Source organism: Apus apus, chromosome 3 (assembly GCF_020740795.1).
Source record: "Apus apus isolate bApuApu2 chromosome 3, bApuApu2.pri.cur, whole genome shotgun sequence".
Taxonomy (NCBI): domain Eukaryota; kingdom Metazoa; phylum Chordata; class Aves; order Apodiformes; family Apodidae; genus Apus; species Apus apus.
The window spans coordinates 96,834,905-96,858,597 of NC_067284.1; the positions used below are offsets into that span (position 1 = coordinate 96,834,905).

At 40.4% G+C, this 23,693-nt stretch overlaps 1 protein-coding gene across 8 annotated transcripts; it reads right to left on the bottom strand.

The window, feature by feature from the left end:
• RMND1 (required for meiotic nuclear division 1 homolog) lies at positions 1 to 23,600 on the bottom strand. 8 transcript variants are annotated; one of them, XM_051615805.1, is made up of 11 exons: positions 23,549 to 23,600; positions 15,540 to 15,648; positions 10,704 to 10,779; positions 10,359 to 10,398; positions 6,778 to 6,878; positions 5,446 to 5,552; positions 3,330 to 3,394; positions 2,403 to 2,479; positions 1,286 to 1,406; positions 433 to 549; positions 1 to 188 (listed from the first exon to the last, which is right to left on the bottom strand). In XM_051615805.1, the coding sequence occupies exons 2-11, from the start codon at positions 15,640 to 15,642 to the stop codon at positions 156 to 158; spliced, it is 840 nt and encodes a 279-aa protein (XP_051471765.1). In that variant the 5' UTR covers positions 15,643 to 15,648; positions 23,549 to 23,600; the 3' UTR covers positions 1 to 155. The 8 variants fall into 8 exon arrangements, 6 of the variants coding, with proteins under 6 accessions (XP_051471765.1, XP_051471767.1, XP_051471768.1 ...); XM_051615807.1 differs by lacking the exons at positions 15,540 to 15,648; positions 23,549 to 23,600 and adding an exon at positions 20,189 to 20,284; XM_051615808.1 differs by lacking the exons at positions 15,540 to 15,648; positions 23,549 to 23,600 and adding an exon at positions 8,374 to 8,437.
• Positions 23,601 to 23,693: the final 93 nt, after the last annotated feature.

A 23,693-nucleotide genomic window follows, 5' to 3' on the forward strand; every position in this document is an offset into this window, starting at 1 on the left:
TTTATTATTTTTTTTTTATTTGAGTAGAAGTTGTACATACTTATCAAGAGACACAATTCCACTATTTTCCAGAAGTGTACAATAAACAGGAATTTTCTAAGCCACATCATCTTTATGGTTTCATCAGTTTTTATCTTCCCGAGTTTATTCGGTCATTAGAAGACTACCCTTGCAAGTTCAAACAGGACCTGTGGAATAGCAAACACATTGATAGGAATTTTTAGTTGATTTAATAATCCATAAAACAACTTACACTGTAGACAAGATAATCTGAAAAATAACTATAGCTGCAGTTCAAAAGTCACTTGCAAAGAACTAAAAACTAATCCACTCGTACAGTACATTCATAAAATACTGATTCTTAGATCATGAAGTATATAAATTGCATTTTTTATTACATTTTCAGTGTGATAGTGGAAAAAGACCACAAACCTCTATGGTGATGAGTATTACTATCATCCACTCAAGGCGTAGAGTATGTTTTTCATTCAGGTGATTTCGCATTAGGTCTGTCAGATCCATGCAGTGCTGAAGCTTTTCATTCATTACCTGTAAGAGATTCAAAATATATGGCAAATCTGGATTTCCTAAGTAAAATGAGATCACTACATGAAGGAACACAATCCACAGAAGGGCTCAGAAAGGTGTTAACACTTTTCTGCAAAAGAATAGAAAGTCCTGTAAGGCAACATGCACAAACAACAGAAGTTTCAGTATCAGTGAGTCTATTGTTTTAATTCACAAAAACAGAAATTTAGGTAGGCAGCTGCAGGTGTTAACTGCTTCTGTGTGATGATGTACTCAAGGAAATGGACATAAGCAAAAGAAGATGCAGCTTATTGGAATGCCTCAAAAATATTTGAGGTTGCTGTACCACCAGAAGTAGTTTTCATGCTTCTTATTCTTGTTCAGCAATAATTTTGTTGCCCTTCAGTGAACTAACCTGAATGATCATGCCAGTAAGAAGACCGCTTCACGTCTAATTTTAACTTGTTTTCTTGCACACATTTCAGAACAAGAATTAACTCTCCTCTTATAACTACTTAAGGCCTAATTTAGTGGCTCAGGAAATGTACAATCCATTCATGTGAGGCTGGGTTGTTAACCTAAACTGGGTAAAAGATGTGAGGGTTATGAACACATGGGAAAGGGATGGTGTATAGGACCCTATTATTTATTCAGTTTCTACAATTAAAGTAGATGTTCATGGAGCAGTCTGTAACCCTGCTGAGCCAAAGACAGTGGATCTCAGGGTGGGAAATTCTCCTAATGGTAAGACACCTACCTTAACTCTGCGATTAATGTTGAGAAACTGGCAAGTCTTGTCATAAAGCTCTTCCAGTTTTTCTCTATCCCAGTAGAAGTCAGGTGTTATTAGCAGGTCTGAACTCAAATTTATACGGTGTCTAAAAAGAATGGGTACTACAGTAGTTCAAACTTCCTTTTAGTGAATATAGGAGCAAGTATTTACATAGCAGTTAAAGGGAACAGGAAAACGTTCCTGTAATTTCAGGTAAAATATGGAAAGAATCTCCTTTCATAATAAAAATACAATTGTAGTGATTTGTTTAAAATGGGTTAAATCTCTTGAAACTTTTCAGAGAATACTGTATTGTAACTGCTTTGAGCATTGCCTCCTCAACTTGTCACCTTAATTTTTGATATCTGCAGAGAAGTCCCTGGCTGTGTGAGCAGCTCACTGAAGAAGTATGTGAATTTAAAAGTCACTGGGGAACTGCTTAAGAGCTTGTTTCTACCTCAGAACTCCTAACTATCTCCCACCCTCAACTTAAGATACTTAGAACATCACTGTTCATTACTGAACAGTCCTTCATGTAGGGATATAAAATCCAGTGTTTTAAATATGAAACACTTTCTAAATTTACCTCATTCTTCACTGATCTTCAGGGTTTTTTTGGTAATAGTTTGTAATGCTCTGTGTGAATGGCCAAATTTCACTTCAGAAACAAACACCATTAAATTCTTACAATGTAGCAGTGGTTTCTGAGCAAGTCAAGGGAAGAACAGAATTCATGGGAAAGTTTTACTAACTCCAGGCCATAGTTACCAGTTCTACCTCCCCCTGTGCTTACTCCTAGTATCCTTTACATACTTTTATTATTTACTGGTTACGAGACATGCATGCCTGGACCCCAGGAAGAAAAAGGTTGCAAAATCTGGCTATTTACAGTATATTATTTAATGCCTGTCTATAGTTGAGATGCCAGTGGTCAGATGGGGAGCCAGGGAGTCCCCTAACTAACATAACAGCACACACAGAATTCCCCCAGCCCCCTCTGCTGTCTTTAGTGTGTATTCTGGTCTTTGTATCATGCATACATAAACTTTTAAGTTAATACAATGTGTAATACAATGTCTTGGGTGTAACCAAAAAAAGTTACCTTAATGCAAAGAGTTCTCCAATTTTCTGCATTACATCTGCATGAGAGAGTTTCACCTTCCTTCCTGACTTTAGTATCTGCAAAGTAACAAGTTTTTCACTGCTTCATCATGTAGCACATACTAGTTAAGAAGTCTGGAGTTCTACACCTTGAAGTATGTAACCAAGTTAAAGTCTGAACGCATATCACACTAACATTTGACTTTTGTTTGCTGGGTGCCATACTTATCTAGCTTTGCAAGGGTATCATGCAACTGTTCTTCTAGGTTTTTCAATAAATCAGAGTATGCAGTCAGTACCAGTACAAAATATTGGAGCATTTTCTATGATTTCCTGAACAAGAGATAATTTGCTTTTTCTTCCTACTATTGTTATTTTTAAGTCACAACAATGTTCTTTAACCTTGCTGTTACTTAGCCTTTGTACAGACTTTTTCCTTAAAACAATGTATTACTATTTATTTCCTTTATAAAAAAAAATAAAAAATTCCCTTTTAAACCATATAAATCTCACTTCTATATGCAACATCATAGGGACTTCGTACTTAAAGCCTCATGAGAAACTGATTTAAGTAATTCACTCAAGCTCTTACTATATTCAACTTAAAGCACACTGCTTTCAGCCCAAGCTGCCACACACTGTGTTTGGCCGGGTTTTTAAATGCTGTTTGTCTTGTTACACATTCAACAGCGGCAGGTGACAGTGGCACAACATGGGAAACAGTATTCCAATGCAGAACCCCACTTCCAACCCTTTAAAGACTGGTAAGTTCTTATCCCACCACTTTCCAGGAGCTCTGAGCTTCTCTGTGTTGATTGCTTTAGCTTTACCATCAAATGCATTAAGCATTCAATTGCTTTTTTCATATCCTCAGCAGCATCTAGACTGATCTTTAGCAAAGCACAGAATAAAAGAAACAAGACCTCACCTCAGGAATTGACTGGATAGATTCCACAAAGTTATCCAGTAATGATTCCCAAATAGCCAGTTTAACTGCAATACAGAGGCAAAAGAGCAGAACACTGTAAGAGGCTTATATGTTTCCAAGTAATTGTAACTTTAAATCTGCCAACATGCTGCTTCAAGACATATTAATAAATACAAGCAATATTTGCAGCAAATTACTGTTAAGATTATACAATCAACATTCATACATCTATGGATAAATCTGGGCTGGGCACTGACACAGTTATGCCTGCAGAACCACCTTGAGCACAACTCTGTTCTCCTAATCAGCAGTTCAGATCCTGGAGAGCTTTTGCTTCAGCTCAAAAGTTGTGTGTGCTCAAAAGTGCTCTGCCATGTGTACAAAGCTGTTGCAAACTACATTCCAAGGAGCCTGGAGATAATAAGCCAAGCTGGAGTCAGGCTGGTTTAATGTGGTGCCCCCCTCAAGGCTCTCCACCGCATTTCTTGTGTCCTGCAGAACCCTAATGCTCTATTTGTCCAGTACTTGATGCAGCATGGTCAAGCCATGGAGAATTAGTTTGTATAGGTACACCACCTGTACTTGTTCAAGCTAAATTAAAACTTAAGCAATCTCCCATTTTGTTTTTAGGTGATTTGTGTTCACTGAACATACAATATCTCTTCTATGGAAGTTGTTCAGCACAGGCAATGGCAACAAACTCTACTATGCCTCGGTTTGAGCATGGTTTCCTATTTCTACAGGAAGATGGTATGATTTGGGCCTCTGTTCTTTAGTCTGCAGATTTCCAGACAAGAATCAAGTAATAACAGATCAAAAATTAACCTCATTCACTCAGAAAAATGAATCAGGGTAAGATTTAATAACCAAAATTAACTCTTCAGTGGTAGTAAGTGATAGCTTCATGTAGTCAGGACACTGCCAGTAAATCCAATGCCAAGCATTTTTCACACTTATCTTTTGAATACAGAGGCCTAATCCAAGTCAGTGACTTAAATGACACTTGATTTATCCTCTGTAAAAAAGCTGAGGCATTTTAGCTATCACCCATTATTTGACAGAAGTTGGTTTCTGCTGTCACAAATATGACTTGAACTAAACTTGCACTTTTGTTTTTTAAGCTGTTTTCCATTATGATGTTCATATCTCATACTAACACAAATTGGTACCAATTATCTCCTCAGAATACATCCCTTTCTCCATTATATATGTCACCACTTTTCCATGCAGTGGAAGAATAGAAAAACTATATAGAATTAAAGGCCCTCTTTTCTCAATAGCTTATTCTTCAACAGTCTAGAACCATTTAGCTATGGTGTACTCCTTGATCAAATGGTGCATCACTTCAAAAATGTGTTCTGTTTCTTGATGTCCCTTCTGCTTAAGGATGTGCTTCCCCAAATTCTACAGGAGTCCTGTAATTGGCCATTATAGCAGTAGCGGTAGACAGACCAGATTTCCTTTAAAGGTCTTCCTGAGGATGGCCTTACTGCTGCTCGCTTATATTCCCACTTCCTACCTCATCTGACACCTGAAGCAGCAGATACTTCCTCAAGCAGCAGCACCACTGCTGAGCCTGACTTCTTCCCAGTGCCTCCCACTGCCTCCTGACAGAAGTACTGCCTATAGCATGCAGTGCTATGGCTAATAAGCATAAAAACCATTATCTCTGACTCTGGTCTGCACCTCTCCAGCTGGAATCACTGTTCTACAGGACTTCTTTCACTGGAATACAGCTTTTTCTGTTAGAGGAAATAATGTCAGGAGAAATTACCAAAGATTGATGACAAGTTCCTAATACTGGGCTCTACACCCATTGCTATCCTACGATAGTTCTCAAGGGTGGGGAACAGGATGCTCAGTTTAAGTTGTATCTTTTGCAAAGTATGTTTCTTAATGTGTTTTGTGCATCTTTGAATGAGATCATTTCAATTTACAGAAAACAAGGTAAAATCTTTGAAAACAAATCCTTCCACTGAAACACAATCAGTCTTGGCACAGTTTGCCTAAGACAGACACCAAGTCTCCTCCAACCTGCCACTGTGCAAGACCCACTTATAATGATATTTCACACAATGTACAGCACAGGCTGTTACTACAAACAACAATAACTTACCAGAAAGACAAAGGGCATTTGAAAATGCAAATTTCTGTAGAACAACTTCATCACTATCCAGTTCAGAATTTAACAAGATTTCTCCTTTATGAAGCTTTGACTGACCTCTGTTAAAACAGGATTGAAGCATCTTCATTGACTGAACCACCAGCAAAGGAACATTTAAAGAACAATCAACAATGTAAGGAAGGTTGATTGGTTGTTTATATAACACATGCCATATCTATATGGATCTCGTCCCCATCCTTGCCTTTTACTCACATTCAACCTGATAATAACCAAGTAACTGAATAGTTCCTCAATCTAAGAATATTAAAGATCAAATATGTTAAAATCAAACTGCAGCAAGTTATGATGGTAACTACAGCATTACTATATACACACAAATAGCTCAGAGTAAGCAGGATGCTGGCCTCTCTCCTGCTCTCTATCTTGTATATTGTCTTTCCATTTCTGTTTTTTTTCTGTTACTTTTACCAAAATCACTCCCTCCCTGCTATGATGTTACTTCCCCTGAAACCTCTGTTGCTCAGGGGCCAGCAGCAAAGAAAAGGGGGCATGAAAGTCATTCAAGTTTATCAGGGCAATCTCACTAAGGAATTTTCATGAACACAATGGAATATGTCAGGAATCACAAACTACACAACTGGATAGTACATGCAGTCTTCAAATGGCCAGGAAAAAACAAAAACCTGTCCTCTTATCAGTTTGCCTTAAATAAGCTCAACCTCATTAGCTCAGCTGCCAGTGTTACTGTGGAACTCTAGGAGTTGTGTTTTGGTGATGCTGGAAAATTACATATAATTTTAATAATAATTTACATTGAGAAATATTTATGTAGAGATAATTTGCTTCTTATGATTCAAAGGTGCCATTTAACAAGGCAACATAACTTGCCAGGTTTATTGTTCCTCAGTATTCAAGCTATAACTTTCCTAAGAAGTGAAGTATGTGCAAAATTACATTTTTGTATATGAACCTAGAGAGCACTACGGAAAGCTTATGCAGAAAATCCTCTTAAAAATCAGACTGCATCAATAATGCATATTTATTTCCATGAGATACACAGTGTCTGTTTGGGACTGCTGAAGACATGTCCAGTTTTGTGGGCATGGAGCTTCAGAATTTTAAAATCTAGTGCATAACCAAGTCACAAAAGCTATTACTTATAATTTCAGCAAGATTTGTCAATTTAGATTTACCATCTTCTCTTTCCTTATCTTACTTGTTTCACAAAGAGTAAGAAAAAGCATATTTTTACTACCTGCTTTTGCTTGAATTTGTTTTAGGTGTCTATTCGCTTTTAAATCAAGAGTGCTTGAAGATACTTACTCTCCTATTCTATAGTTAATCTCTTCATTCTCCCAATGGACTAGTGCAACTTCATATGGCTGAATTTCATGCTGTTCTAGCACATGCATGATATTCTTCATCTAAGAAAAAGACAATTGCACAAAAAGGAAGAGTTACCACGCAATATACTACCACTCTACAAAGATCTAGCACATTATAGGTTGATGAATGTAACTTTCACGATGAAGTTATTAAACAGACACTAAGAGATGTGCTAAGTAATTAAGTGATTATTAACACAGTGGATGAATTTCTGACTATAACAACTGCAAGAAATCTGTGAAGATAAATTGTCATTTAATGTCTGCATAGATAAAGCAGGGTGAAGATTAGCCACAGCAGCAGTAAAGACAATGTGGACATATTCAATACTATAACAATGAGCTGTCCAAGATCTTGGCAGATGACTGCATGTGGGAAAAGATTTTTAAGATAAGTGCATCAGGTGGCTGTTTCTGCCAAAATTACTAGTTTGATGCTAAAGTCAATAGCTTTATTTCAGCTACCAGAGGCTGGGCTATACATATATAAAAAATTAAATCCTTTACCACTATAGAAATCTGTAAAAATGCTTTCAAGATGCCCACATTCAACCCTGTAAACCGTTAGATGTGCAGTTTTACTTGCAGAAGTAATCTCATTGTCATTTTATTCTCAAGCACACTAAAACCTAATGCAGAAAGAAAGAGTCCTTTTCTCTTACAAAACTTTCTCCTCTGATTTATCCTTGTTCCTTTCTATGTGCTACAAAGCTCCCCACATTAAAGTCGTTCTGCAATTGGAACAGATTCTGAACTAAAAAAAGCACTCACCTTTTAAAAGGCTTTTAGCTACACAATAGCTAATCATAATAGTAACAACAACAATAATAAATAAAACCAACCCACAATACACTTTTGATGCCTAAACTCTTTTCACAGGTGAATCCTTTACTAAGTCATACTTAAACCAATCTCTTCAAAGTAACATAATAGTTAATCTTGTAGTGCAAAACTGTATGTGAGTAAACTGTTCATGAAGCACATTTTTCAGGTTAAGTACTCTAAAAAAATAATCTGTTGGATCATCTGCAAGAGGGATTTTCTTAGCAGTGCTTGCCTTCATTGCTTTCAAAAATTTTGGTTATACTATGTAAGACATAACATTTTTCACTAAAAGAACCCCAACCCTACAGCTGCAACTGCTTGTTCCATAATCCTTAATTTAATATTAGATTCACTAGTACCTGCCATATAGTCCAAGTATTGTTGTAAGAAAGGGTATGAAAAATTATTTTGTTTTTTTAAGCAAGGAAACATTTGTTGTTAGGCCAACCAACTATGCTGTGTCCAGGGACTGTCCAGCAATGCAAACCCCACTAAACCAATGCTAGAGTTAATAGCCAATCCATTATGTGGCATGAAACACTTCAATAGGATGTTCATTTGGAGCCAGGTGCTCTAGGTGGCTTTGTGAAGTCATTTCTAATACAGTAGTAATTATGCTGTTAATAGACTAACTGTCCCTTCCAGAACTACAACCAGCTTGGGCTTTCCAGGGCCAGTACAGAGCAAGATTTAACAAAGCTTTACAGACCGTAACTGATCCTGTGGAGTTCATATGGCTTGTAATTGCGTACTTCCAAAGTTCTTCCATTGCTCTAGATAATGAGAAACTGTATTTCAGTGGCAGCTTTTTTAAGATTTATTTATTCAGAGTAATACAAAGGCTACCACTGACTGATGTGAGTTTCTTTTAGGCCTTGTCTAATTTTAAAGAAGGGACCTCCTGTGACACAGTCCATTTAATAAGACACATGCTGGATTCACTAAATGCAGACTCTTGCAATCACAGGCAATCGTGTTACACAACTTCCTTTAAAAGAAAAATAAACAGATGAAACTCCACTTCGAAGCTAGTTTTGCTTTTTGCCCTTGATATTTTTGGTGGGGAAGCTGTTGCACAAGCTCCATACTCAGGTATTTAAAAAGGGTATTTTACATTTTCTATTTCTATTAATGTTCCGTTTGTAGTTACTACTTCTTCTGTTAAGTGTCCATTAGTTTAAAATAGCTTTTCTTCTCCTAAAAGTAATTCTGGGGTACTTCTAAAAAGCAATTTTGTCAATTCACAGTGATCCTCTGTCCTCTGTTTTACTGAATTACTTTCAGTTTCTGTCCTACAGAGAAGCTTTTGTTGGGTTTTTTTGTTTGTTTTGGGATTTTTTGTTTCAGTTCATTAAAACGTACATAAAAACTTCTCCTCTATTTAAGCAAGTTGCTTGGAAGTTAAAACTGACTATCACTTCAATAAGTAGAAAGAGACAGTTTTCTTCTTCTTCTGTAACTAAAGACAGCAAGGGACCAACTAAAGGTTCTAGTACTCACAGGAAAAATGTTGTATGACATTTTCAAAGGTACTTTAGCATGTACAACAAAACGAGATTTTTCAGAGTACTCCAGTGGGTAGAGGTGCCCAACTCAAACACCAAGAGGAGTCAGTCTGCTAGTCTTCAGTTATATGTGTTAATCAGTAGCATAGTTACAGTCATAGCACCTTAACAGTGCTACAGGCAAGGTCTAGTGTCTTTTTGTAAGCGAACTGATATACTGAAACCCCCCAAAACAGACAGGAGATAAGGAACGTTTCTGAAACAGAAAAAGCCAACTTGAATCCAGAATCCAGAAATTGTTCACTTCTGGAAACAACTGCTCTGTATTTTCGTTTACCTTAATGAGAATCCTCCAGTGAGCTGTGCACCTCAGTATCACCTATCTAATATACCATTTAATTTCACATACTCTGCCTATAGATAAGATCAATACTTTTCCTCTTTATATCTAGAATCCAGTTTTATTAACCACAGTAATAAAACCCAAGATATTTAATTTTTTAAAAGTAATTATAACTACACTCATAAAAATAGATATACCTGTGGTATAGCCCTCTCAGTCAGCAAAGAGAACCAAATTATCATAAGGGGTATATCATTTCAGTATCAACCCATTATAACAATTATACCAATCAATACAAATCTTCCTTTAGGAAAATCACTAACTGGTAGGAACACAAATAAAATATTAATAAGTTGCTTACAAATTTTGTCCCTTTCAAAGTTATCCAAAGTAAGTTTCAAATCATTTTGACTTAAATGGCTCTAAAATAATCCCTTTTCTCTAACCCATTTTCTGTTACATTAGTGCCTTTCTAATGACCATTTGAGGTTTGATTTTTCTGATCTACTTCTTTAGGATGTAGAGTTGCAAGTATTTTCTTTTTGTCAGTCTCTCTAGATTAACGTTCCAGATTTCTTTTGCCTTAAGTAGAAAATGTTATTCGCTTTGCACATTACACGTATATTTGCTCACTTTGTTCATAAAGTCAAGTTTCAAAGGTGATATATCAGCAACCCACACTCAAGAGAAGCAGCAGGCAAGCACCTGCACCCATTAAGAGAATAATCGTCCTTTTCTTTCATGGAGAGATCTGAGCTCTCAAACAAAGCCCAGGCATGCTGAACTTTGTGGGACTGACAAAACATCCGTTCATGACATTTTAACAAATGGTTTTGCTTTACTTACACTTTTCTCTTCCACATTCCAGAACACAACAGCCCCCTCCCTGTGAATTCAAGGAAAAACTGAGATGTAATTACACTGTTTTAAACGTACTTCAGTCCACTATTCAAATTGTACAGTGGCAATTTTTGTAACTGTGAATCAAGAAACCTCATACTACCCTCACAGAAACTGTGTAATAGTTGCTTTTTAACTATATTTTAATAAAAAAAGGTAATTTATTTCTAACTATTTAAATAATTCTGATTAAAAAAAAATAAATTGGACAGTTATTCTAGCACACTGCACTACTTCTTTCACACCATTGCTATTAATAAAATTATGTTTTAGGCAAGATATATAACTTACCGGAAGAAAAAAATCATGCCAGGATCATCTTCTTTTGCAGCTTTCTCAGTACCCATGACCAGAACATTCGCAGCATCTAGTTTGAAAAGAATGAAAAAAATGAAGAATTATTCAAACTTCCAAACGTAATAGCTATAAGCATGTAACAGTTACATACTGACAAATCAGTCAGTTCCATATTGTATTTTTCTGATGAAAATGCTTCCCAGGAAACAACTACAATAGCCAACTATATTCCTTCTCTGAAGTGTCACACTCCAGTCAGACTCAGCTGCTATGCTAAACTTTACTGGAATATTTAGTTAATGAAAACTAACAGCTTTGAAGCACAAAAGACTTAAGGGAAAACTGATGCTGGTCATAGTAAATAACCAGGAACAGAATACAGAAGTGGACAGGCAACATGAAAAAACTATGGAAGTTTGCTCACAGTTGCAGAGAAATTACCATTCAAATCTGCTTGCCCAGAAGATTATTTCTCTTTTCTATACATCAAGGGACTAATGTGCACTTAGATTTTGCTGACTTTGCTTTGATAGTCAGAAACTTGAAAGATCAAATCCCCAAGACAGAAGAGGGTACATCTGCATTCCCCTTCGATCAGAAGCATGCTTTGGAAATAAATCTTCCAGACATCTTCATTTACCACACTTCAGTGCATTGCAGAACAGAGCCTAACAACACAGACTGGGCTGTTGGGTTTTGCTTGCTATTTGGGTTTGTTTTGTTTTGTTTTGTTTGCTTTTGTTTTTGTTTTGTTTTCATTAAGCTGTAACAGGAGCTTCAAAAAGGGACCTATGAAACTCCAGCTGCTAGTGGGCATTTTTTACTAAGGACCACACAAGAGCTACTGTAAGTAGAATACTCCAAACTTATAGTATGTGGATGTTGGGTTCTCAAAACAGGATTTTGTTTTTTTCCCTACAGGTCTGATCCACTACACTACTCACTGATGTACATAAAGTTTTAGAAAGTTTTGACTTGCTAAAGAAAGAAAAGAAAAAGGTTATTTCCCAGCATGACTCATTTTGTTGCAGAACTAATGGAAGCTAGACCAGCAAAACCCCTTACCTCTATCAAAACCCCCTACCTCTAAAAAGAGAAATGTGCATGGCCTAACACCAAAGCCTTAAAAAGTTCAAGTTCTTTGCAAAAAGATCACAAATCAAGCAACAAGGCATCAAATTCAGCCTGTGCATGAATTCCACTTTCTGCTTTACTGCTCAAGCCAGAGAGGCCAGGTAAACTAAGGCAGCAGAGAGAAATGTCTTAAGTATCTGAGACACTTCTGCTAATACCTCATCTGCAGCCACACAGCTGGTTTGTACCAATGCTGTAAAGGCTTTTCTTTCACTTGCTATTCCAGTTCAGAAACACATGATTTGATCAATCACTACAGCAAAATTTGGGTGTGAAGTTTTGAGTTCACCTTGCAAGAAACACTTGTCTGGATCTTCTCATTTGCCTTTTCAAATATCATCCTTATCTTTATTTAGCCACTCCAGCCAAAACATATACAATTGAAGAATTTGGCTTGTTGTAAGCAGGTATACAGGATCTGACCCTAAAACGGTTTTGAGGAGTTTGAAAACAACAATAATGCTTAGGAACAACACTACAAAGCAACAAATCTACACAGTAATTGCTAATTTAGATTTCTATGTGCTATTCTTTTTCAATTTTCCAAGATTCAATGTGTAGTTGTTAACCAACGACTACTACATGCACAAGACAACCACCACAAAACATCAGATCTGCTGGCATGATACATCCTTTCATCATTAATTCCTCCATACTTTTGATAAACAGAGTATCTATTGCGAAGAGTCAAAAACACACCATGAAGAAATGTGTGGGAATGAGTGCATTCTCAGAAAGTTTGCTGACAACACCAAGCTGAGTGGTTGACACACTGGAATGAAGAGATGCCATCCAAAGGGACCTTGACAGGCTTAACAGATGGGCCTGTGCACATTGCATGAAGTTCAACAAGGCCAAGCGCAAGGTCTAGGACATGGATCAGGGCAATCCCAAGCACAGATTGGTGAAGAATGGACTGAGAACAGCCCCGAGGAGAAGGACTGGGGGGTGTTGGTTGATGAGAAGCTCAACATGAGCCACCAATATGTGCATAAAGCCCAGAAAGCCAACTGTGTCCTGGGCTGTATCAAAAGAAACATGAACAGCAGGTCAAGAGAAGTGATTCTTCCCCTCTGCTCCACTCTTGTCAGACTCCACTTGGAGCACTGTGTCCAGCTGTGGAGCCCCTAACACAGGAAGGGCATGGAGCTGTTGAAGTCCAGAGGAGGGCCACGAAGATGATCAGAGGGCTGGAGCATGTCTTGTATGAAGACAGGCTGAGAGAGTTGGAGTTGTTCCGCCTGGAGAAGAGAAGGCTCCAGGGAGACTTTATAGCAGCCTTCCAGTACCTGAACAGGCCTACAGGAAAGCTGGGCAGGGACTTCTTACATGGGTATGTAGCAAGAGGACAAAGGGTAATGGCTTTAAATGGGAAGATGGGAGATTTAGGTTAGACATTAGGAATAAATTCTTTAGTATGAGGGTTGTGAGACACTGTAACAGGTTGCCCAGAGAAGCTGTGGATGTCCCCTCCCTGTAAGTGTTCAAGGACAGCTTGGATGGGGACAGGCCCAGCTCCCTCAGCCTCTCCTCAAAAGACCTGTTCTCCAGACCCCTAATCAGCCTAGCTGCCCCTTCTCTGCACCCTCTCCAGCACCTCAATGATCTTCCTATACTGTGGTGCTCAAAACTGCACACAGTACTCGAGGTGCAGCCTCACCAAGGACAAGTAGAGGGTCAGCATAACATCCCTGGTCCTGCTGGTCACACTACTCCTGATGCAGGCCAGGATGCCATTAGCATTCTTGGCCACCTGGGCACACTGCTGGCTCATGCTCAGCCAGCTGTCAGTCAACACCCCCAGGGTCCCTCTGTGCTGGGCAGCTCTCCAGCCACTCCTCCCCAAGCCTGTAGCACTGCTGGGGTTTTTGTGGCCAAAGTGCAGGACCCAACATTTGGCCTTATTGAAACTCATACAATTAGCCTTGGCCCATTGATCAAGCCTGTCCAGATCCCTCTGCAGAGCCTCCCTACCCTAAAGCAGATCGACACTCCCACCCAACTTAATGTCATCTGTAAACCTGCTCAGGGTGCACTCTGTCCCCTCATCCAAGTGATCAACAAAGATGTTAAACAGGAGCAGCTCCAGCACTGAGCCCTGGGGAACACCACTCGTGACTGGCCACCAATTGGATTTAACTCCATTCAACATAGCTCTTTTGACCTGGCCGTCCAACCATTTTTTTATCCAGCAAACGTATGTGCATCCAAGCCACAAGCAGCCAGCTTCTCTAGGAGAATGCTCTGGGAAACCGTGTCAAAGGCCTTGCTAAACTCAAGGCAGACAACATCCACTAAGTGAGTCACCCTGTCATAGAAGGAGATCAGGTTAGTGAAACAGGACCAGCCCTTCATAAACCCATGCTGCCTGGGCCTGACCACCTGGTTGTCCTTCATAATAGTTCTCAGTGATCTGCTCCATCAGCTTCCCTGTACTGAAGTAAAACTAACAGGCTTGTAATTTCCCAGAACACCTGTCTGGCCCTTCTTACATGTGTGGGTTACTTTGCCTGATTTTCAATCTGCTGGTACCTCTCCAATCAGCCAGGACTGCTGATAAATTATGGGATGTGGCTTGGTGAGCACCCCTGACAGTTCTTTCTGTACTCTTAGGTGCATCTCGTCTGGCCCCACACATTTGTGCACATCTCTATGGTGGAGCAGGTTTCTTGTCCCTTTAATATAATGAAACAGCAAAGGAACATGAAGCCTATACAGCATCTTGTCTTTCCATGTTCATCTTTCTGAGCAAGGCAATCATTAGTACAACTTCTATTCAAGAAAGAGACCCACTGGAGTACTGCACTTCAATTATTGTTTGACAGGCAACCAGATATTCTATAACCTCTACTGAAATGCCCATAAACACTGTAATTCTCTTAGCTTCATATTATGTACTCATGGAAAAAAAAAAAAAAAAAGCATTCTACTGCTAACATATGAAAATCACAGCATAAGGTTCCTTCAGCTATAAAAAGCTTGTTTTTCTCTTACAGTATACATTTCAGCTATTTCCAAGGCCTGCTTTCCCAAGTTTTTAGAGATACTTAGTATGGAAAGCAGAATCAATTATTTTACTGAAGCCTAGCTAAGTGAAGCACTCAACAATTTCTAGGATATATTTGGCCCAATAAAAAAAAATAATAAACTCCATTCTTTTTACTAGAACTAAGCATTTATGTGTTTAGCCTTTTCATTTCACTTAGTCAGCAAGATCCTCTCTTGCATGCCTTCCTTTCCAACCCTCAGTGATTTACATTAATAGAAGTGTCGATATGGAAAGAGGCAACACTTCAAATTGCAAAATTGGTAACTGAAGCACTATGGTATCACATTACCGAAAGACTAATTAAAATAAAACTTTCAGAATTTTTTCAGTTAGCAAATTTCTATAGAAATTGTTCTCACCAGATTTTTTTTCCTGCATGCATCTAATTTTTCAATAATTTTAGTATAATTTTTTTGAAAAAATATCATACTGTAACAGCAAGTGCTAGTTATACTGCTATTCTGAAAGGCTTAGTTATTTTTTTTTTTAAGTAAATGGAACTTTTTAGCAAAGCAATATTTTATAGGCAGTATGATATATTCCAGGGCATTATCAGAATAAGAATACAAGAGTTAGAAAAATTATTTACCTCACCCATATATCATTTCCCAAAGTATAACAGTTTTTAGTATGTTTCGAATATCTACCTCTAGGCAAACTTGTTATTTCAACATATCCATGTGAAGTCAGGTCATGACACAGATTACCAAGATGATATTCATCTGCTGTTGCAAAGGCTGTGCACTGCATCAGATTCTGTGCCAAAGGAATAAAGACTTGAGTTAGGAAAAGTCTGAACCACCATGTTCATAAGACAACTGTTTGCCTCAAATTTATCATGAGAGTGACATTTTTAATCTATTCACTCCTTTCTACAGAATCACTGCCATGCTGTCCACCCGGTGTGTGCAAACACTCATAAGATTACTTACTCCCTGTTAAGCGGGAAAGCAAAATCACAGGCTGTGCTCAAGCCAGGTGATATGAGTATGTCCCACCAAGAAACCTCGCAACAGAACCCTAAAGTGAACCCTTCTTCTCTGAATGCCAATCAAATGCTGCAACAGTAGAGCTATACTTGCTACTGCTCCCTCATCCTATAAATACATACATCCTACACGCTCAGCTGACCACCAAAATAAAAAACAAGACACCCTAAATATCAGCTTTAAAATCTATATTTCAAAGATATTTACGTTCAACTATCCAAGCCTGCTCCAACAGCAAACATCATGCTCTTTCAAGCACAAAGTTCACTGCCCAGGTAACCCCCACAGTATGAGCCCCTGCAGCACAGACAGTTCACAGACCTTATGGGCCGGGCCAGTCATGGTGCCACAGTGTCCCCCCGGAGCTGAATCTTGTGCTAAGAACTTGGTCTCAACTGACACCACAGCCAATCCATAAAAAACGGCCAGAGTTTGTCTCAATATTCAACAATCATAAATAATTGAAATGCCCTATTGAAACAAATTACTGGGAAAATGATACTGACTTGCAAGAATACTGACTCATGCATGGCAAAGAAATCAGTGTAATCTGTGTGAAGATTTTCTTGATTAACCAAACAAGTAACAATAAACTGATTTATAAATTTTAATACTCATTTTAAGTGGATTTCTTTGTTCCAATACTACGTAAGTCCCATGATAATGCTTTTTCAGTACAATGTAGTGGAAGATATCCAGAAAGCTGTTTGTCTCATTGTGGATCAGTCACTTCCCAGCTTTTTGTAACTAATACAAATGGAGAAGTATCTAACAACAAATTAACAAAAGAAGTGTACTCATCTGCAAGCATTTATACCCACAAGAGACTTCAACTGGAAATCCAAATTATAGTCTTGCAGTACTCATATACTATCAAACAGCAAGTCTTAAAAAGGTATTCTGCTCCTTGGGGGGCCCACCACCAGTCATCAGAATCATGGCCACACATTTAAACTCTCTTTTCTTTTCTAATGTTAACATTCTGTTATTGTTTCCAAAGCTTTGCTTACATATAATCTTAATTCACTGATCACTAACATAATAAACTTTAAAAGTAATTACAATATTCAGCAGGCAATTTTGTAGGCATATTTCCAGGACTGTGGTACAAGGCTGAACTAATGGTGGAAAATAATTGTGGTTTTGGTTCCCCTGCTGCAGTACCTTTGAGAAGCTGCAGTACAGCAATTTCATCTGTATAAATCCATTCTCAATCTCTAAACTGCCAATGTAAATTATATATTCCAGATTCTTCCAGAAAGCTCAGGTTATTAGAAGTACACATACTCTGCTACAAAATTCTATCAAGAGCTAGGGGAGAAAACATTTATCTTTTAGATAGCATACAAACTGAAAATCTCTACCCTGCTTTATGCTTCCTACAGTTTATGACATGTTCTTGTTCATTTCAAAGCAGAGGCACTACAGGACAGCCTTTGTCTTACTTCTGCAAATTAATTTTCAACATAAAGACTTAAAATTTAGTCAGAACCAGAAGCGTGCTGCTAAGACTAGGTGCCTGAAACAGCATTTTTGGATATAAAAAAACCCCAAACACTAGCTGTTTGTTTTTTTTACAATGCACTGTTTCACTTAAATTTTCAATAAAATCCTGCCTGATGAGAAACATTTGGATTGGGTGTAATCTGAGATTAAGACACCTAAAATACGTGTGTCCACAGGCTCTCCAGATGTCTAAGCTCCCATGACAGTTGGTGGATATAGCCAAAAAGCCTGTGCAATGAGTGATTCAGCTAATCCTAAAATAGACATGTTGACTGGCTGGTCAACCTTAATCCCACACTTTTTTGCTATGTCACTTCCACCTGCAAACTTCAAAATAACAGAATACACAATGTGTAATGCTGCTAGAATTAAACACCAGGTACTTACTACTGTCCTGCTTTCTGACTACATACAGCTGGAGCTTCACTGAGATTCTACTCACAACACCACAACAGCTATCTGAGTAGCCAACCTAAATACCTCAACAACTCATTTTCTGTATCATCATGCACCCAAAAACCACAGAGGCTCATGAAACCATAATCCTCATATCACCACAGGAATCAGTCTTAGTCTTAAGGATAGTAAATACTACACCTATACTTGATTTTAAAGCTTTTTCTAGACTACATGGCTATAGCATTACAAATTGTCTCAGAGGCTTTTCATGCCGTCAGACTGTATGAGATGAAGTGAACTGAGTAGTGGTACTACCCACTTATGGACTGACTAAACCAGTTAACTGCTTTCAAGTAACTCCTCCATCTATCCTGAAAAACTGGTCTTATGACCCTTTATCACTGCTGGTGCTCAGCAGTCTGCCTGTAAACAACAGGTGAAGACCAGTGCTGGGGAGGGGTGGGAAGGATCCCATTAATGGACTGTTCTACAAAAGAAAGGTGTCAACCACCAGTACCTCCCAGACAGGAAACAACAGAGATCACGAGGATTCGAGAACCTCAGGAGAGGGTTTAGAGCTGGTGTCCCAAGAGGCAGACCAGGAAGAAGAGGAGATGCAGCCACCTGTCCATAGGTAGCTGCCCTGACAATAGGGACTGCATTGCCTGAGGGCTCTTGGTGACCTCCACAGGGGTGCAGGAAGGCATGATCAGCTTTTTTATTACACCAGGATTTAGGGAAAACCAGCAGTGCTACAGAAAAACCTCAAGGATTCTCCACTTGCTTTACTTCTGTTGGTCATCTTGCAGAGACCAGCCATATCTTTATTTGTTCTATATATCTATTAAGGAAATACACAAACAGGTAAAAAAAAAAAAAAAAAGAAAAAAAAAAGAAGCTTATTCCAAAACAGTCAGCCTGCAGTCAAGGTAACAGCATGCCTGTTACCCCTGTAATGGAGCTATGTATCTGCCCAAACCACATAGGGGTTTATTAAAAAATGCTTTTGTTAGGTCTGAGTTTTTGTGACTTCTGGCACAGCAGTTTTCATGTGGAAACTTCCTCAGAAAGTATATTATTATTTCAGTATATCAGGCAAGATTGTCTCAATTTCTTCACAATGGAAGAAAGTAAAAATAGCCATGCATATTACTTGCATACATACACACAAAAATGTCAAACAAAGAAACTGTCTGCATTCTATGCTGCCACTTAGAAGTCTCAAGAATATAAAAAAACCTGTCAGTTCAATTCAACCAACAACAAGAAGCATCCTATGAACGTAATGTCATAGCATGAATAAGAAGCTTGAAGCAATACACGGTGTTTCAGGATTAATACTCTTCACTTTCTTTTTTCAAAGCAACAGGAATAGTCAAGTAGGGAACTAAATTGTCTGTAACAGAATCTTTAAAGCATACCCCTCCTCATCATAAAAATATTAAACAGAATCTTAGATGACAAGAAGGCAAGCATTTAAAGTTCAGTTTCTGTGCTTGTATTCAGTAGCCTGTGTAATAGGCATATTTTGTAATGTGGAAACTAATTCTGAAAGCACAGTACTTGTTTCAGTCTCATCTACAAAACTATTTTACTAACAATACCCTGACACTCAGTTTTTGTATCTTGAGGAGAACAGCAACACTTCTGACATCAGGATTTTCCTTGGATATCTCACATTCAAGTATGATTCAGGTCTGCCGTGGCTACTATTGAGGTTTGAAAAAACTATCTTACTGTTCTTACTGTGGAGAAACAGCCACATGTATGCACTGTTGCACTTAATCCTGTCTCATTTTATCCAAAGCAGTTTGTTGCTGCAGTTACTCTGTAGACCTAGGAGTCTGGAGATCAAGGTGCTATTTCTGCACATGGAATAATCTTCCTCAAGTAACACAGGCTACATCTGCACCTTCATTTCCCATCTCAAACTTGATCTGATTATAAACTTTATACTATTTACTTTCATCCTGTTTTCTGTTTGAGTGAAGCCTTACAAGTGTGTAGAATGGGACAAGCAAGGTTAACAAGGGAAAATTTAAATTATTCTAAAAGCTACACTTTGTTTTTCAATATTAAATGTGATTTGAGAGCATTGTTTAAAGTTATTTTTAATGGGTATCATCTTTCTACTTTACTAGCCACTTATCTTCCCTCCACTTTTTACACATTGTAAATCTCCATTTTAATCTCCAAATACCAGACACACTTGTTTCTATCAAGCTTGTTTCTGTTTACAGAGTTCCAACATCTTTGTGGCCACACTAAGTAAATAATGAAATCCTGCTCACCAACTAAACATGTTTTTTTAATTACAATGTTAACCTAAAACCAAATCCAAAACTAAATTAAATTGATGAAAGTCCCTTAAGGTTACACAGACTGTAAATTCTATACTTTACCTCCATGTCTGACAGTAGTGGCTGGTTAGTTCTGGATGGCTGCTTGGTCCTTGATGCCTTTGGTGGCCTCTTAACCAGCTGGTTATTGTGTTTGGGAATAATTTTACCAGCTGATACAACTGAGTAAAATCTTGATGATATGTTCCCAAGCTTTTTAATACGCTCTGTATTAAACTTGTAGTTTTCCATCATCACCGTACCAACACGTTTCCAGGATAAAAAAAAAATCTCCCCACTCTGATAACAAACATTGTTTCCCAAAGCCGATACATTTCCTCGGAGCCATTGCCAATTCTTGACTTGCACGCATCGACTTGTCAAAGAAGGGGAACCAGTTTTCAGGGCATACAAATTCCAAGACTTTGCTGTTCTGTGAGCTGTTCCGTCAACTTCATTATCCAGCTTTAATAGAGGACATCCAGTTTTATTAAAGTTTTGGCATCGGCGTATTGTTGTTAAAGCTTGGAAAGATCTAGTCTGAAAGCGCAGAAGTTTCAGTCTCATTGCTTCCCTCAGAACTGTATTTAAAACAAACAAACATCATCCATCAACCCTTTGGAAAGAAATAATATTAGTTTATCCTTATCTAAAAGGTGATTCCTTTTGCATGTGCTAGTGCTCCTAAAAGCACAAATATTGGTGGGATTAAACAGCTTTTTTTCAATGCTATGGAAATACTATAATTAAGATCAAAACACGTTGTGTGCTTGCAACACATGGTGAAAAAGCAGAATTGTTTGCTACATCAATATGTAAGTAGGCGTTCTTTTCCTCGGTTGCTCATTCTGCATAGCAGGCTGCACTCACAGTAAAAGCCCACTGACAAAATTACTCATGAGCAAGCACACACCACGAAGAGGACATCAGATTCTGTGAATCATTATTTTATATATAATAAAACCAACAATTACATTACTCTGTGCTTGTATGGGAACGTCACCTATGGAACACACACACTGATGATCAGCATCAGCTCAAACTGCTGTACTGCAAAGAAGCCAAGCACAGAACCAGCTGTGTTCATCTGCCAGGGATAGAGCAAGAGCCAAGCCAATCAGGTTACCTTCTTAATCCTGCCAGTACACATCAGTGCCACATTGAGACCAACAAGGCCTTCTAGAGTGACCTGTGCCAATGGAAACGTGACAGCGTCCTTCTCCTGTTACTCTAGACTAAGAGCAAGCTTATTATTTGTACACTAAATCGTATGAGCTAATAAAATAAACTCTAGAAGTATTCACAGACAGTAGATTGAATACCTCAGCAGGCGTTTCACTTGCTGAAAAACTGAAGCGTCAAGTCCCTGCCCCCATCTGCTTTTATTGACCAAGAACATCTCCCTCATGAGAAAAAATTCATCCTCAGTATGTTATTAAGAACAAACAAAATTGTAAGCTAGATAGTTGGAAAAAACCTGCTAATTTCAGAGTATTTTTCAAAAACTATGTAAACAAAGATCTTCCATACTGGCCGTATGTTTAACATAATAGTTCAAAAAAGTATTTTCTTTTGAGAACGAATCATTGTGTGCAAATGGAGCAAGGCCTCCACCCTGACACAGATATCTAGATGCTAGCACAATACACACACAACCTAGAAAAACCCACAAGACTAAACCTCACGCTGAGTCAACTCAATAGGACTACACAAATTCTGACAAAAGAGGCATACAATTCTACAAAAAAAACAGGATGTAAGACAACCGTAGGCTACCACAAAATATGTGATATTGGGCATAATTTCAAATGCTCTTCACTTGCAGTTTTTTGTCCAATTTGCAGACCTGTCATTTGCATACTTATTAGAATAAAGTAATTATTAGTTTCACTTTAAACTTGTCCTATATTTAAAAATGGATCCAGAAAACTCTGCCTAGGACAAAGCAAATTTGCCTTGTAAAAGATCTGTTACCTCTGATAATCAAGACCAAAACTTAGCAGCTGCAACGCAAGGTGGTTGAGAGCCAGGACAAGAGGAGAAGTCTCCAGCAGTAGAGGGTAACTAGCAGAAAGAGACTCACAAATGCCAGGTAAATCCGTATCTTCCTAGCCAACAAAACCTTGTGTCAAATCACCACGGTTGAGTTTTCAACTGTACAGGCTTACAGCATGTTGCAAGTAAGCAGTGCTCACACAGACTAAACTCCACCCAGGAGTCTCCACACCAGATCGGTAGAAGTAGAGGCGCCCAGACAGGGAGTGCAGAACAGAGCAATCCACGAGACACGGGGAATGGAGCCCTACCAAAGCCAGGCAGCAGGTGCCACCTCCCAACAGCAGAAACAAAACTGCGCTTTAGTGTTCAACGCCTCTGACACTTCAAGTATGACAAGACACGCTTTATCCACGCCCGGTGCCCGTCCAACGGGAGGCCAGGCGCACTACGGCAGAGTCACCAAGATGTAGGAATAAACCCGGCTCGCTCTGCCGATGGGCGCACACAACGGCCCGACCCGGCCCCCACAAGTGCTGCCGATGAGGCCCGGGCATCTCACCGCTGCGAGCCGCCCGGGCCTCATTCGCAGCGGCCCAGGAACCCGCAGGGCCCCACCGGGCGGACTCCGCTCCCTTGAGCCTTTCTGCGGGAACACTCCGCCCCTCCCTGAGGAAACCAGGGCTGCGGCAGCCCCGCCCCCAGCCCGGGAGCGGCCCCTCCGGTATGCGGGGGGAGGGGAGCGGCCCCCGCCCCGCGGAGGCCCCGCAGAGGCCCCGCCTCCGCAGGAAGCGCGCGGCCCGCCCCGCTCCCGCCGCAGCCCCGCGCGGCTGCCGAGCGCCCCTGGCGGGCGCGGGAGGCGCCACGGGCGGCCCGCACCGCTCGGCGTCCGCCCCAGCTGCGCCGCCGCCGGGGGGCGCTCGGCAGCCCCGCCGCGGCACGGGGGGCCGGGAGCGGCGCGGCAGCCTTCCGGCTCCGGCAGGGGCAGCCGGGGGACGGAGGGAAGACGGGGCAGGAAATTCCTCCCCCCCCTTTTCCTACAGGCCGGGCTCCTTCTCACCCCTGGAACTGCCTCCACTCACTGGGCCTGCGGCCGCGCCCCGGAGAACGTGGGGCCCTCTCACTGGCGGCACGATCAGAGCCGACGGGAAGGCCGGCGAGGCCGCCCCAGCTCGCCCACCTACTCCCGCGGGCGCCGTGGCAGGCCCAGCCCGCAGGCGTCCGCGCCGCCGCCCCCGCGCAGCTCTGGGGGTCCCAGCAGGGGCTAGGCAGCCCCCCTCCCCCAGCGCAAGCGCCCACGCAGCTCGGGCCGGCGGCGAGGAGCCGCCAAGGGCAGCCACGCCACCGCCCTCCCCCGCCTTCCCCGCCCCGCCCGCCGCCGCCGCCGCGGGAGGGGCGAGGCGGTTCCCGCCGCGCGCCAGCACTGACCTGGGGGAGGGGGCGAGCCGCTCTCCGCCGAGCGCGCTGCGGCTCCGCCCACCGCCCGCCGAGCTCCGCCAGGGCGCGGGCCGCCAGGCCCCGCCCGCCCGCCGCCGCCGCGCCGCGGGCGTGGCCGCCTCGCCAAGAACGTCCG

Coding starts and splice junctions, on each gene's coding strand:
- RMND1 (XM_051615803.1), bottom strand. CDS start 20,692: ATGAGACTGAAACTTCTGCGCTTTCAGACTAGATCTTTCCAAGCTTTA. Junction 15,649..20,188: donor CACTACTGTCAGACATGGAG/GTAAAGTATAGA, acceptor CCTTTGGCACAG/AATCTGATGCAGTGCACAGC. Junction 10,399..10,703: donor GGCATGATTTTTTTCTTCCG/GTAAGTTATATA, acceptor TTGAATTCACAG/GGAGGGGGCTGTTGTGTTCT.